General features: G+C 59.8%; 3 protein-coding genes across 3 annotated transcripts; all 3 read right to left on the bottom strand.

Annotated features, from left to right (window-relative positions):
• Positions 1–246: 246 nt before the first annotated feature.
• JDV02_006618 (uncharacterized protein) lies at positions 247–2,009 on the bottom strand. The gene is made up of 2 exons (XM_047988030.1): positions 1,778–2,009; positions 247–1,686 (listed from the first exon to the last, which is right to left on the bottom strand). The coding sequence occupies exons 1-2, from the start codon at positions 1,793–1,795 to the stop codon at positions 358–360; spliced, it is 1,347 nt and encodes a 448-aa protein (XP_047844021.1). The 5' UTR covers positions 1,796–2,009; the 3' UTR covers positions 247–357.
• Positions 2,010–2,234: 225 nt separating this feature from the next.
• Positions 2,235–5,886, bottom strand: JDV02_006617 (uncharacterized protein). Its single transcript, XM_047988029.1, has 2 exons — positions 4,757–5,886; positions 2,235–4,697 (listed from the first exon to the last, which is right to left on the bottom strand). Exons 1-2 carry the CDS (start codon positions 5,191–5,193, stop codon positions 2,777–2,779), a joined length of 2,358 nt encoding a protein of 785 aa, XP_047844020.1. The 5' UTR covers positions 5,194–5,886; the 3' UTR covers positions 2,235–2,776.
• A 4,517-nt stretch (positions 5,887–10,403) lies between these two features.
• JDV02_006616 (uncharacterized protein) lies at positions 10,404–14,644 on the bottom strand. Its single transcript, XM_047988028.1, has 3 exons — positions 13,000–14,644; positions 12,833–12,937; positions 10,404–12,778 (listed from the first exon to the last, which is right to left on the bottom strand). Exons 1-3 carry the CDS (start codon positions 13,112–13,114, stop codon positions 10,890–10,892), a joined length of 2,109 nt encoding a protein of 702 aa, XP_047844019.1. The 5' UTR covers positions 13,115–14,644; the 3' UTR covers positions 10,404–10,889.
• Between the last annotated feature and the right edge of the window lie 723 nt (positions 14,645–15,367).

The following is a 15,367-nucleotide window of genomic DNA, read 5'->3' as shown; positions in this document are numbered from 1 at the left end:
GGATTTGAGCGGCGGCAATCACGCTCGGTGCACAGAAAACATGCGCTTTGGCCCCCAATGGCTGAGTAAAGAAGCTTGAAATGGTCCCTTGTTGAGGTGTCGTCGGACGTGGATCGTCAATGCAGTGACGTCGTCGCGATAAGTCCACAATCACGCTTACATGCATACGTCACCATCACCAAGCAGTTTACACCCTTCACTGTCAACATCATCACAACGAGACAAAACACAACCCGCGCCGAATCACACGAGGGTTCGTAAAAAGTCGTCAGTCAGCTTCGTGCCGCGAGGCGTCTTTAATCTTATCCAATCCAAAGCTTGCAGTCCATCCAGCCCGTAGTAACTGCCTAGTCGGCATCATGATACTACACTCCAGTCGCACGCGACAGTCCACGTCTCGCCCCCAATGTCCACATCCCACACCGGCCCGCCCACGGCCACGGCGCTGCCCACGGCCACCAGGGCTCGCCGTGCGAGACCCGTCAGCTTGCCTTGGCCAGCGAGGATGATCCGCCGCGACGGCGCCGTCGTCCCGTCCCCAGGGTCGCCTCCGTCGCCCCGCGGACGCGCCCGGACGAGGTGCATCCTGCGCCCCGGGCGGACCTCCTCGACGACGAACTCGCGCGGCGACTGCCGTCGTCTGCTTCCGCGGCCGCCGCCTCCAGGGTCGGCGTGCCCTTGCGTGTCGTGAGCTTCCTCCTCCCACCCCTTGACCTCGGACAGCCAGCCCTGCAGCTCGGCGGCCAGCCCGTCGGGGACGTACCGCGGGCCACCCCTGCGCTGCGGCGTGAAGGCGGCCGGTAGCCCGTCCGTGGCCGCCCCGTCGTCGTCGTCGTCGTCCGTGTCTGCGACAGGTTTGAAGAAGCGCGGGGCCGGCCGGAAGACGGGCTGCTGCACCGCCGCCGCCGCCCGGTCGCGGAAGGCACGGCTTCGGTCTCTGTTCGCGGTGCGCTCCGAGGGGGAGTGCTTGCTCTCGTCGGCGCTGTCAGGCAAGTCCATGTCCTCGCTCCCTGCTGCCCGCGGCGAGGTTTCATGAAGAGGCTCTGGTGATGCCGCGCCCTGCTCGAGATGCCGGGTTAAAGGACTAGAGTCCGGTAAGGGCGACAGCGAGAGTTTCCTCCTCTTTGCCTGTCTGCCTTCTTGTGGCGACTCCTGCATCGTGTCATCCTGTTGCTGCTGCGAGTCCACATCAACAATCGCATCCAGTGATGCAGCATCGGCATCCTCCTCGCTTGCCTGCGCCATAACATCATCGTCGTCGTCCTGCGGCGCGCTCACGGTACCCTCGGATTCCACTTCAATCGAGTCCCGTGGTGCCACCATACTGTCATCTTCCTCTACGGGGATCAGAGCATCCGCAGCCCGGCCCCCGCCGCCATCCCCGTCCCGTTCCCTGTCATCTTCCTCCTCGTCGTCAACGTCGACCACGTCCTCAATGTCGAGCGCCCTCCGCTGCGTTCTCGGCCGCAGCACAGACGACGACGACAATGACGACGGCGGCCCAAAGCGCGGCGTCGACTGAAATTGCGAGTGACTTGGCGGCCCGCCAGGAGTCTGCTGCTGCTGCTGCTGCTGCTGCTGCTGGTGAAGGGCGAGCGGCGGCGGCAGCGGCTGAGTCTGCGGCTGCGTCCCGCCACCTCGGTGCGTGCTCCTCTTGGCCAACAAGAAGCGCCGCGGCGCCGGCGTCTGCGACAAAGTACGCGTCAGCTTCCATCGATGGGCATCTTGGCCCGCGTGGGCGGCAGAGGTACAGTAGACGTAGGAGCGCAAGCCTCACCGAAGGCGGTAGATGCATGGGAGCAGCTACCCCACGCTACATGGCCACGGCTGTTACGCTTTGACGGCCCAGCCAGACTTGGCGCACAGGCTGCAGTCGCGAGACTCACTCAATTCCTTGAGCTGAGGAAAAACAAAATCCGGTAGAGATGTGGCAGGAGTGCAGAATGGCGCAGCCAACGGTGTCCCGTGAGAGACGCCTCTGGTCACTGTGAGTCCAGGGTGGATGAGGTAATAGTAGTAGGTAGGCGGGCATTGACGACGCTAGCGGGCCCCGCGAGAGGCACCACAAGGCGCTGCCGACCGACCTCATCATCCGTGCATACAAACGATATAACATAACGTTAGTTCACGAATCTCGTCTGTGTGGAGCGAAGCCACGCCAAGGCGCAAAGCGATAGATGACCTGCGCAGCAGTGCCATGAGCAATATGGCGGAACACATACGCGCAGGCAGCTTGTGGATTCATTTAGGTATTATTTCTTCAACATGCATTCGTGGGGCCACGTGGGCCATTCTCTATACATCAGACAAGATAAACTGTAAAAAAGGAATCAGCGCGAGCTCCGTGCTCGAGCGCCGTGGGGCAGGCTGCCTTGCTGCGTCTACTCCCCCTCCGGGCGATGCGGCCAGCGACGAATCGCACATGCCATGAAGTACCAAAGAACCCTAACAAGATAACGCCGGGCTGTGCATTTTTCCGTCTCTGGATATCCCCTCCATGCGTGATGACATGCGCCGCGATCAAGTCTTCCAGCAATCATAGTACAGTTGAACGAACCCCTGGGTAAAACGGCCTGTCGACAGGCGTGTGTGGCAGATCCCGGCTATTGGTTGGCCTCGGATTGTCGGTGAAGGGGTGAAAAAAGGGGTATCCTTTTGCGGACGGTATAGTTCGTAACGTTTGAAAAAAAAAAAAAAAGGAAAGAAAGAGAACGCAACACATGCGGAAAGAGGCCAAGTGGCACAGTCGAGCGTCCGACCAGCGAGACAGCCCAGTTTAGCCGTAAGCCAAGCTGAAGCCTGACTTGTGGTCAGCTTCAGTAGGCTCCGTGTTCTTGACCTGGTGCAGCATGGCTGACGGCAGGCAAGGCCGCCCGTGCTGCTCTTCCCACCTGGAGCCGCCGACGCCGGTATCGATCCAGCCCATCCAGTTGTTGTACAGGCGATTCGGAGGCTCCGCACGGTAGTACCACGTGGTGCCTTGGTACCGGCGCTCGCGGCCCCAGCCCATTGGGCTGCCTCGGCCGCCACACTCGCCGTTGGGGCCTGGGTTGAACCACTTGTTGAGGAACTCGCCGCGCCAGTCTCGGTCCATGAAGACGGGGTGAGGAGCGAAGACCGCCTTGAAGCCGTGGAGGAGAGCGACGGTCTGCGGCGTCATTTCGGACGCAACATGATTGCCTCGCATGTTCTCCACGTGCATGATGTCTAGGAGCCGCTTCGAGATGCGCGACTGCGTGACGATGGTGGTGCGCCGCGGCAGATCGGTCGAGTTGTGGTTCTCGTCCTTGTAGCCCCAGATGTGGTTGGCGATAATCCACTGGCTGTCGATGGGGTCGAACATGGGGCCGACGGTGATGAAATCAGCCTCCTCGCCGACGCCCCACTCGTAGTTGTCGTCCTTGTACGACTGGACAGGCGGCTTGGGGCCCACGGCCTTGATGAAGGGCAGGTCTGGGGGTCCCCAGACGGTGTCGTCGCCGTGTCGCTTGGCGACATCGTCGCGGAAGGTCGTGTCGTAGTCTCCGTGGTATTCGGGGATATACCAGCGCTCGTTTCGCTCCCAGAGGTACTTGCGCGGCTGCTTCTTAGCGAAGCTCTCGAGGTTGTTGAGCAGGTCGTAGTGGTGACCGGTGTAGCGGAAGTCCATCTCCCAGTTCCAGATGAAGTCAAACTGCGGGTGGTCGTGGCTGAACTTTTGTACCGACAGCCACTGCGCCGTGTGCACGGTGCGCTCGTTCGGGTCCTTGAGCTCGGTATAGATGTTCCAGACCTGCTCGTCGTTCCAGAGGACGGTGATGCCGTGGAACTCGGTCGGCACGTTCTCGCGCAGCACCTTTTGGTACGCCTCGGCGTCGTCAAAGATGCGATCGTCCTTGCCCTTGGACTGGACGAGCAGGAACACTTCGTATTGGCCGCCCGTCTTGAGGTTGAGCTCGCTAATCATGGCCCGGATGACTTGCTTGTCGTTCTCGCTGTATTCCATGCCTGTGTAAGAGCGCAGCAGGATGGCGGTCCGCGACTCCTTAACGACTTCGCGTTTGGCGGGGGAGCGCCCCTTGATCTTAGGTGGCGGCTTCTCGTTATAGGGGACGTCGGGCTTTGCTTTCGTCTCTTGCTTGTCCTTGGTGTCATCCTTCTTCTGCTCCTCAGGAGTCGGCGAGGGCGTAGGCTTCGCAAGCTCGGGGTACGCGTCGAGATATGCGTTCTTCTTGGCGCGGGTCATGTCAAAGCGGTCGGCGTTCAGCTTGAGGCATCGCTGCTGGAGATCGCCCCAGTTGACATTGTCCCACTTGATGGCCTCGTACTCGCCGCCAACCTTTTTGCGCTGCTCGATTAAGCCGTATGGGCCTAGCCTCGTGTCGCGCTCCCAGCAAATGTTGGGATCGAAGCCGAGAAGCTCGTAGCTGCCGAACTTGGGCGCAGGCCACTTCTCGGGCCGGCCCTTGAAGACCAACAGATCTTCAACGAACTCACCAGTTGCGCTCTTGCATGGGACGTAAGCTGCATGGCCCTGCTGCTTCCATTCGTCGCTGTTGTAGTCGGGGTAAGGGTTGAAGCGCACGGGCTTCTCGCCAGCGAATGAAGCTTCGGACTTGGGGTCCTCTCGCAGCATGCGCGACTGCGTCTCAGTGCGGTTGTCTTTGAGGGTCAATGTCTTCATGGTGTTGCCGTAAATGAGGTTTGACGACTTGAGGCTGTGCGGAATCTGTGTCAGCATCTACCATGTCGAGGCTGCACGAGGCAAGCGACTTACTTGGCCGTGGTCTTGTAAGCGTAGCGCCACATCTTGCGCAGGTCCTTCTCGTGCTGCAGCCGACCAACGTCGCCGGGGGATCTGGAAGTCCCGTCCGTCTCGAAGCCCGGAAGAGTATCGTTGGGATCCTCCTTATCGTCGGGGTCGTTCCAAGAGCGGAGGTCCTCAATGTCAATGTCCCACTCGGCCTTGGTGCCCGTGGGCTCGTCGTGGTGGGAATCTGCGTTCATGTTGTCGCTCAAGGGCTTTTCAGGGTTTGTGGCTCCCTTGGCGCCCGTCTGGTCATGGAGGTAGGGCACAATATGCAGCTGCGGCGCTGGGCCGCTGAAGAGGAGAAACCATGTTGTGACGGCGGCGAGGACGACGAGGAGGATTATTCTCGGCCTCGGCCGCCCCAGTAGGGAGCGCCTGGGTTGTGGTTGCAGCATCTTGTCCATTGCTCGACAGCTGTAGGGTCCGGGCGCAGTGTCGAAGAAAGAGGTGCGTGTCGCCTGCTGGCCCGGTCTTTAGAATCGGTCGGGCGCAGTGTCGCAGACGTGCCGAGTCTGAGGCGCTGGTAAAACGAAGGTCGGGGGGGTTTAAGTGCTTGGCCTCACAGGCACATGGTGATCCAGAAGCGAACGTGAGCAACGCAAAGCCGGCTGCGTAATCCGCCAGTCCGCTTGCCGATGAAGCGACCAACGTTCTCAGTGACCTCGTCGAAGCGGGCGGAGCGAGGGACGGGGTGAGGCGGCGGCGGTTGGTTGTTGCGAGGACAGAGTGCAGCACCCGATGCTGCTCACTTGGTTGGAAGCGCTTCGCAGGGGAGGGGGTCCAGTTTTGCTTTATTATTTTCCAGATGTGCCAGCAAGTGCAGCGGCTGGCCTTTTGGAGGGTGGGATGGCGTCAGCTTCTCTGGCAACGCCCGCGGCGAGTCGGGGGTGTGTGTGTTCCTCTGACGACGTGGCGAGTAAAAGTATGAATCGCGGCGGCGGCGCCCTTCGTTAACGCTATTGTCTGCGGCACGCCTTTGTTTGATCGCGAAGTCGGCGAGAAATAGAGTTTGGGATCACAAGGGAGAATTGAGAAAAGGAACGGCAGCGACCACGTCGAGGGTGCGGAGAGTGGGAGAAAAAGAAGGAGGAGCACCACCACGCTGTCGAACACGGAAGGAGACAGACAGACAGAAAGACAGGCTGGAAGGTCGATAAGACTGGCGGACGCTGGTTGCGTCAGGGGGGTCAGTCAGACAAGTGAAAGGGTGGTGCAGCAGCGCTCCAGCTGTTTGCAGACTGCCTGGCGGGATCGAATGGATTGGATGCGCTGAAGCAGTGCTGCACTCTTCACCTACTATCCGCCTGCCACCCTGGGGGCGGGTCCACTGTAGGTGGCGGGGCGGCTTGGGTGGAACGCCTGGGGCTCGTCGGAGCAGAGTCAGCAACCGCTGGAGCACGCTGGAGCCCCAGTGACCTTCATCACTCTACTTACAGGTAGGTACCCAGCGCAGCGGGCGCTCCAATTCGCCGGAGGCCCATGCGCTTGCACGCCGTGGGTGGGCCGGGTTGATAGCGCAGTGTCCACAGGTGGGGGCGCCACCCGAGTCGAGCGTTGGTGTCGACGCTGAGGTGATGAATAGATCCCTGTCACGGGTGGTTGCTTCGAGGCTTGCACCCCCCGCGCGGCCCCCTAGCAGGCCCTGGCTGTTCCGAATAGGGGCCGGTTATCTTTCGACAGCGGCGCCATGGAGTGCAGTGGCCCGTCCGGCAGCAGAGCACAGCACAACACAACACAGCACAACACACGTGCAGTAGAGATCGACTTTCGGTGTGGGCACGGCTGGGACGACGGGTTGGGCTTGTTGCCAGTTAATTCGCGCGCCAGACGATCGGGAAGCAAGCAAATTTCGCAGACGCCGCGCCTACGGCGGCGATCTGCAGGAACAGGAACAGGAACATTTGATATGGGCACCGCCTGCGCGCGTGCGGGCCCCCCCCGGGCGAGGCATTGATGAACCGCGCCGGAATTTGGGCAGCGGGCGAGCCTCACATCTCGGCTCCTCAGAGGTGTAAGGCGACTTCGCTTGCAGCGCCTCTGCCGCCAGGGCGCCGGGGCATGTATATAGGTAGCAAGCGTGCAATGCAATACTCTGTACGCCATGCTTGGCACGATGCCGCCAGCGTGACACCGGTTCGATCAGCCAGCGTCTCCTGCGAACTGCCTAGCAGAGGACCGTTACGTTACGGGGGGTCGCGGGGCCATGCGGTTCCATCCTGCTGTCACCACCGCCACGTTCTCGCATTCTTGGCGCGGGGACCGGGCAGCCCCAAGACGGGCGCGGCGACTCACCCTTCTCGTGATAGTACCAACACAACCAACGCTCGCTCCCTCCAGGGTCTGAGGCTTGGCTGCGGTGCACAAACCCGCTCTCAATGCTTGGCATCAACTCTGTTTTGTTACCGCCTGTCATGACCCGTAGTAGGTACTAACGTAGCCCCATCTGCTGCGCATAAGCTTACCTATGTATCCTGCTGCCATGATATGAGTGAAGCGGCGGCGTATTCCTGCCCGTGCGTACGAGAGAAACTCGCATAAACATGCGAGCAGGCGACCGATACGATCAACAGCCAACAAACGGTGAGGACTTTTCCCGTGAGGAGACCCCCGCGCGCGGGCGCTCGCCTAACATCAAGGTCGCGACATCACCCAATTCTGCCGGTACTGCGCGGGCAACAACAGCCTCCAATCTCCTGCGCCCCTATTCCCAGCGGTGTCCGGCACAATGAAAAGAACCTTGAACGTTGAACGACGGGCTGCGGGTGGCTGGCTCTCTCTCATCTGGCGCGTGCCACTCCCCCCCCTCGTCTGTCCGTTACGTGCTCGCAGGGGGCCCGTCTTTCCCTCCCTGCCGCAGCCAGGAGATCGTCCGTAGATCGTGTTACAGGATCGCCAGTGCTGCGACATTCCTGCAAACAAACACAGTCAGGGGGGGACACCACTTGACAGCATGACAGCGTACCACACCCCCTTTCCAAACAAGCAAGTCAGCAAGTCGGCGTCAGCGGCAGCGGCAGCGCCTTATTATTACGTGCGCGTGCGCGTGTGAGTCCATGTATATCGTCCCCACTGCGCTCGTACTTTTTCGTTATTGTTGTGCTGTCCTACAGTACTTACCTACGCACTCGTACGTATATGCATCCTCGAAACCGGTACGTACCAGGTCGCAGGAGCACAGACGCACGACGAGGACCCGCCCGGTCGGTCGGTCCGCCCTCCGCGATGAATGTCGCGAAACCTCAAAACCTCATCCTCATCCTCGACTGCTGTTGCGGAAGACTCGGGCGCCACCGCTCGTGGCCGACTCTCGGCGCTGACCCCCAAGACACTTGGCATTGCACTTTATCCGCTGCTCCAGAAGCCACCAAGACGGGACGAACGGGGCGGGGCGGCCCCCCAATTGCATTGTGACGGGTGATGAAGAGAGAAAGTTTCTCAAAGCTCCGGGCCAAGCCAAGCCAAACCAAGCCAAGCCCAAGGCCAGCAAAGCCAAGCACCAAACAAAGACGCAGAAGCGGCGGCGGGCCTTGGAGATGCGTGAGAGTCAGCAGACAGAGAGATGGGCAAAGCCAGTCTAAGCCCTTTCGTAGTCAGGCATGACAGGGAGAAGCAGCCCACCCACGTGCGACCACTAATAATCAGTCCCATCCATGATCTCTCATTCCATGCCACCCGTCATCAAAAGGGAATATTAGCGGGCGGCGAAGGGCACACAATGAATGAAAGACGGCGGGGCGGCCCCCCCGAACGGGTGTCCCTGCCAAACTGGAACGGCCCCCCCGGTTGCGGCGTCGACGAAAAGGGGGGGAGGGCCCGCCCTGGCCAATCACGCCGTCTGGCTGCTTGCGTTCTAATTTCAGCACCCGGCTCGTCCTGGAATGCTGGGGCAATGATGACATGCCCGTCCACTGCTGGGGTGCTGAGTTAGTATTACTGTATTGCTGCTAGTAGTAGCACTGCTGCTGGCTGTCGGGACGGATGCGAGCAGTAGCAGCTGCAGCAGCAGCACCACAGCAGCAAACAGGTGAGGTGTTCTTTCCATGAGTCTGTCTGAAAGCCTGGCCGGGAGCAACAACGACATGCGTCGCACACGGGCGCACGCACGCACGCATGCAATGCAATGTCGCCCGGGACGACTGGCGCAGAATGCCGAGCATTCAAACGGCCCAGACAGACAGATAGACAGACAGAACAGAGCAGAACAGCAGGACACCACTGCGCGCGATCGTCATGCAGCCAAGCAGTACCGCACGTCATCGCTTGCTCGCTCACTCGTTCGTTTTGTGTCCCCCGGGGTGTCGTGCGACGTACTTACTTGCTGCGCGCAAGCAAACTTGTCGACGCACAAACACTCACACACGATGGGCGGTGACATCTGCACACCTTTTCAGCCACCGATCTACTATGGAGCTAAGTTTGTAGTACTGTTTACTACTACCTGACTATTCAGTACACAGCAGCGGGCAGGCACGTCTTCGTCGTCGGTTGACCCGTCGTCGTCTGTCTATCATCTATCATCCGTTCTCCCGCGTCGCAACCAACCAACCGCCCGCCTGCCAAACAGCCCGCCTGAACGACCTGCAGCGTGCAGCGGGGCAGCACCAACACTGGAAGGTGGACTCACGACGTGCATCATCATTTGTATCATCGTCAAAATCAACATCATCATTATCATCACCAACAACAAACACCACCTCCACCTTCCATAACCTCTAAACACCAAAGCAATAGTGTAGCGGCTCTCCACCACCAACCCAACCCAACCAACAAGGTACGTACATAGATACTTAACCAACAGCAACAAGCCAAGCCAAGCCACCGCGCGCCCGCCGCCACCCCGCGGCTTCTACAGAGAGACTGCAGACGCAGACGAAAATTGACAAAAAAAAAGCTGCTGCTGCTCCCCGCCGTCCCGCCCTCCGCCACAGGCGACGCCAAGGCGGCAGACCGGCGGACCGGGCAGCCGCCGCCCCCTCTGCCACCCCCCTCCACCGCCGCCGCCCACGCATTGTTTTTTCCCGCCGCGCCTTGCCCACCGCTCACCGTGGAGGTAGGGCCCTCGTAGCTGAAGAGGGGGGGCCAAGCGACGACGCGCGGCCCCCCTCCCCATCTCCCTCCCTCTCTTCCAGCGCTATCTGTGCGCCTTGACGTGCTGCTGCTGCTCCATGCGCGCCTTCTATTCAGGGAGTTTCGGGCCGGCAGTAGGCGGCGCCGACGCGGCCGGTTCTTTTGCCCTACGATGCGTCGAAAAAAGCCGTGCAATAGTATTTCCCCCCCTTTGCATTGGTCAAGTTTCTTGTTCCTCTTCGTGTTCCGACGTTGATAGTCTTGTTTTTTTTGTTCCCAAGGCTCTCTCTCGCTTGAGCCTCATAACGCTCCCGGGACCTGCCTACGTGTGCGCGATCGCTATGTATATCAGGTGTTGCGCGCGTTGCCTGCGCGGCTTCAACACGAGTACAAGCTATAGCACGAGCACAAGCTGTAGCACGAACGCACACACACAAACAAACACAATGCGACACATGATATCGAGTACAATACGCATATGCGTCACTTTAGATAAGCGGTAGCCATGGAGATCGCAAGGATGCCGATCCGTCACGTCGCATCAACCGGCTTGCACGCCGCGACGCAACCTCTCGCTGCCATTTTGCACATGTTTCGACAGCTCACAGGACAGAGAAGTCGTACAATGTAGACCTCCTCGTAGTTACCACGTCTCTACTTCGTGAGCTTTTCCATAGAAAGAGGCCCGGGCCTCTCTTCAAGAGCTCAAAGACGCCAGTATATGTCACATTAAACCAAAACCTGCCTACAACCAAAAATCAGACCGCCGGGGGGTATATAGGAGCAACAAGCCGGCGACCCAACGAATTAAATCCCAAAAAACCTGCCTAACAGTGCCCGGCTGCGAAACCACGTCAGGCCGAGCGCAACCGCTGTGAGTTGGTCACGTCGGCGGTGACAGATGCCGAGCACATACATTAGAATGCCTTACAGTGAAGCCTTGTGAAGAGTGGTTACCTGCGTAATGCAGACGCATAGAAACCTCGTCATACATCTCGTATTAGTCGCATCCGTGATTCGTGTCTCGTTCGCTTCACATCTGGCCCATGCGCGTCATGCGCTTGTTCATCCTCGGCCAGAGGCCAGGCCCAGCACTCGGTGGGCCGAGGCGGCCTCCGTGTGCGGGCCCGTACGGGGGCCGGGCTACACCGGGCTGCCCACCGGGTCCCGGCCTTGGCCCGGGACGACTCGGTAGACCTTTCATCATCCCCTGCGGCGGCCGTGGACCCGGCCTTCCTGGCTGTTGGCCTGCCGATGGCGATGGGTACGTATTATGCGATGGTGGTGGATACAGGGACGGAGAAGGTGGTTGCGTTCGCCTCCACGCGTCTCTCTCGCAATATGCCTTGCCATCGACCTCGAAGTAGCCATCCGAGAGCGACCGCCCACAGTCGAGACACCGGAAGCAGCCTGGGTGGTGTTTGACACTAGACTCATCTTCGAGGTACTGTCCCTCTATGCCTCGTCCGCAAGTTCCGCACAAGCTGCCATTCAGCTTGTGGTAGTGTTGCTCGCAGTATGGCTTGTTGTCGAGGACGTAGAACTCGGCGGATGAAAAGGGTTCTGAGCATGTCGTGCACACGAAGCAAGCTTTGTGGTACTTGCCCGTCAGTCGTCCGTCCGCCGAAGATATACTCTTGCCGCGGATGGCCAGACCGCACGCCTTGCAGTCTCCGCGAGAGGGAACCATCATGGGGTCACGCGATCCGTTTCCGACGGGAGGTGAATAGCTATATCCTGCGCGGGTCATCGTGGTCGTCGTGCGAGTCGAGTATTCATTTCTGTAATCTGATCTCATGTCCTCTGGCTCCCGGTAGTAACTGTCGCCGTACCTTGGACTCGGCACGGAACGATCATAGCCTCGTCCTTCCGAGTCCAATTTCCCAGCATGTACCGCAGGGTCGTTTCGCTCCCCAATTGATTTCCCGTATGTCGGCGTTACAAGTGGCGACGGTGTACGAAGAGGTGTGGGCAGATCGCGTGTAGTCAGATTCTCCATTGATTTCCCAAGGTTCCTCATGGATCGGTCTGATTGCACTGCAGGCTCAACGTCGCGGCGGTCTATCGGCGACCTCCCCGGGCTTGTCTGAGAGCTCGCCTGACTCGGATGGCTGAAGGTCGTGTAGCCAGATGAGGCCGAGTCAGATGGCGTGTGATACGGGTTTCCGACGCCGAATTCAGCAGCCAGGTCGACGGACACCGAGTTCTTGGGCTTGTGGTTCGCCAGCAGACTGGTCCGCGGTGGCGGCCTCCTCGACGTATCCGGACCCATCGACACCTTGCGATCGTGACCTGCGTCTCTCGATTGTCGTTGACGGTCCGACCGTGTTCCAGGAGCAGAAGATTTCCTCGCCGGCGACTGAAGGCTGGGAGAAGGCTTTGGATACGTCTCTGACCGGCTAATGAAGCCAGAGTTTGGCGGCTGAAGTTCGTCTGCGGTCCCCGGACGGCCAAATCCACCATAACCATTCTTACGTGGCGCTCTCGGGGGTGCAACGGGGTTGCCGGTACCTGATGTACTGGAGGGACTTGTCCTGGGGCGGTCATCGAACGGGGGTCCCAAATCCTCCAGCAAGGGGCCGTCAAGCTTGTCCAGAGAGTCCTTGCGCGTGGGAAACGTTGCGGCAGATGGGCTTCGGTTCGTGTCAAAGGGACCAGGGGCGATGGTATTCATTCTCTGCAGAAAGCCGTTGCCCGCCGATCTGCCGAGACTGGTGCTCAGGCCAGACTCGGGTTCGTCCTTTCTGCTGTCACCAAAGCCGCCGTACCCCCCTGGCCTCCGACTTGCGCCCGGCGAGCGTGAGGAGAGATTACCGGCACGACCAGTGGCAGACAGCCCGCCGTCTATTATGGGTGATGCACTGCGAGAGGTGCTGGGCTGGCTCACGGGCGTCAACTGGCCCCTTTTCATAAAGGCGCGGTCTGGACCAACCGTGTTAGTGGCGTACACACGAGTCGTGGGGTTTGACCACTCACTTGCAGCATCCGTATCTACCGGAGGCGGCGTCCGCCCATATTTTGCAGATATTGGTTGGCTAAGCTGGAGGCCGAAGCCCTCATCGGCCTCGGGCGGCGGTGACACTGCATGACCGGTCAGTCTGTGCGAGATTCGAGTGATGTAGTAGCGGTGGCACTGGACGTACGCTCAGCTGTCGGGCCGCCGCAGAGATGATCTCCCATCATGGAGATTTCCACATCTCGCCCGCATGACGAGCACTTAATGGTCGGCAGGAAAGCCGATTCCCTGGGCAGGGCCATGGCTGCCGTCGTCGTGTCCCTCTGGGGCGTCTTAGTGACCTCTTGACGACGGCGATGATGGCATCGGATCTCGACAACCGTATCCGCGGTTGAATAGGATTACAAGCCGCTCTTGACGTTTCTTTTTTTGAGCACGGAAAAGGCGGAGGAAACAAGCAGAGATGCGGATCTGCCAGGGGCGAGGTGCACAGGAAAAACCTGTTCAGACGTGACGTCTTGGCGATGTTGTCCTCGTGGGCGGCAGGGCTTTGCCTCGTTTCGCCCTGTAAACGTAGAATCCGATGACTCGCTGCGCGTGGTCGAAACACGCCCTCGCCGAAACGCCTCGAACCTGGCCGGGCAGTGTAGTACGTAGGTATGTACGAATGCCTACTATGATGCAAGCGACGGAGGCGACGCTGGCCACCGATGGGGTAGGAGGAGAGAAAGATGAAACCCCCGACTCGTGATCCTGCCGCAGCGCATGAAACGGGGTCTCTTTCGCAGAGGAGTCGGGCGGAGTGCTGGATTCCCGACACGACAGAAGGCTCGCGGATGGAAAGAAAGAAAAGAATGGCTTGTTTGAAAGATGGTCAGTCGGGCCAAGTGCTGCTGCGCTCCGTGTCTCGAATGCGGAGAGGTGGGCTGCTCGAGGGCCAGATGAGCTCCCGGGATGCGTGGCGGCGGCGGCGGGTGCAGGTGAGGTGGTGGTGTGCCTGGACCCCTGACGTCCCCTGACTGCAGTGGAGCTCGCAGGTGGCCGGTGCGCTAGTACCAAGTGGTGGACCCTGCCCTGCCCCTGGGGGGCCCTGGTGCTCTGGGCTCCTGCTCTCCCCAAACGGGCACCTCAGTGTCCAGGGGGGGGCCCTTGTCGGCGGCGGCGGGCTGGGCTGTCGTCAGCGGGCAACCCGCTAGCAGGTACCGTAATGTGGTAGTTGGAAGGACGGATGGAAGAGACGGGAAAGACAGGCGGAACGGCACAGTAGCTGCAGCGTAGGCCAATGGACCAACGTCCGCACGGCCAGAGATGGAATCGGGAGAAGCTGGCGATGGGAGCTCTAAAAATATTGGCGGGCGCGGCGCTGCATTCATATCACTCATAAAGAGGGCCGTGGGTCGCTCGTGTTCAAGGCCCGTACCTTTAATGCGGACGTAACAACTACAGTACTATCCATTTACTTCGTACTCCGTACGGAGTACATGTATTATTGCCTACGAGGCGGGCATGCCGTCATGCGAGGAGAGTTGCTTGTACGGAGTAAAGAGGAATGCGATGCTGCGCTACGTACTCATCTGCTCTTGTTCCGTGCCTTATACGTAAGTTGCCAGGCCTTGGTATCGATCAATGCCCTTTGATGGAGGACCCTTGGTCTCTGCCCTGCGCCACCTTGCCTGTGTCAGTCAGGTTGTCGGAATGGATGGACCCTCAAGACAGCGGCGCAAAGGCGAACTTTGCTTCTGGATGGAAGCCCCTTTGGATGCCCTTGGGTCGTGTTGCACCCTTTAAATGGACGTTGGAATGGCCCTCTCTTCATGGGCGTTGCCCTTTGCACGTCCCCCTTCTTTCTTGTCAAGGTTCCATTTGCTGCTTGCTCCCTGGCGCCAGTGGAGGGCGGGCGGCAGCCCCCTTCTGGTGGTGGGTGCCGGAGTGGCGTCTGGCGGCAGGCGGTGCCCGTGGTAGCGGTGGTGTGGTGGTGGTGCCACGGTGGTGGGAGCCCGGTGGCTGGTGAAGACACGAAAGACCCGAAGCACGGACTGGACTCGGCACCTCAGCTGCCGTCATGGCCCCTTGCGTCCGTGACAGCGAACCCTTTCTGGCTTACCTGTCTTCTCCTCAGATAGATAGATGGATGGTTGGCGATGATGCGAGCCACAACGGGGTGGATATCATCATGCGACACTCGTCAGCTTCGGAACCTGCTTCCATGGGGCGCGTTCCAGCCAGCCAGCCAAACAATTGAAGCTGCATCATCTCTGTGCAACCGCGGTGGTGTCCCTGGCCCACCACATCGCCCATCAGCATCGCAGCGCCCCGTCTCATCGCACTTGGCAGGGAGTCGGCGCAACTTAACCCAGAAGTCCACCCGGCCATTTGGGCAGACTCGATGAGGATGCTTGATGAGTCCGTATCCACTAGTAACAGGAGCAAGTTGTATTAGCAGGTAAGGTATCATTGGAGGAGGCGCACGGCGATGGCTCAGGCGAGTGCCCGGCCCGGCTCACTCACTCTCAACTGCACCTGGATCAATGGATCCTCAGGCCTTGTAATGAGGG

The sequence above is a fragment of the Purpureocillium takamizusanense genome, chromosome 6 (genome assembly GCF_022605165.1).
Source record: "Purpureocillium takamizusanense chromosome 6, complete sequence".
NCBI lineage: Eukaryota > Fungi > Ascomycota > Sordariomycetes > Hypocreales > Ophiocordycipitaceae > Purpureocillium > Purpureocillium takamizusanense.
Note: the sequence above shows the minus strand (reverse complement) of the source record. Positions and strands in the feature narration are given on the sequence as shown.

Coding starts and splice junctions, on each gene's coding strand:
- JDV02_006617 (XM_047988029.1), bottom strand. CDS start 5,193: ATGGACAAGATGCTGCAACCACAACCCAGGCGCTCCCTACTGGGGCGG. Junction 4,698..4,756: donor GCTTACAAGACCACGGCCAA/GTAAGTCGCTTG, acceptor GATTCCGCACAG/CCTCAAGTCGTCAAACCTCA.
- JDV02_006616 (XM_047988028.1), bottom strand. CDS start 13,114: ATGGCCCTGCCCAGGGAATCGGCTTTCCTGCCGACCATTAAGTGCTCG. Junction 12,938..12,999: donor CGGCGGCCCGACAGCTGAGC/GTACGTCCAGTG, acceptor CCGGTCATGCAG/TGTCACCGCCGCCCGAGGCC. Junction 12,779..12,832: donor GGTAGATACGGATGCTGCAA/GTGAGTGGTCAA, acceptor CGGTTGGTCCAG/ACCGCGCCTTTATGAAAAGG.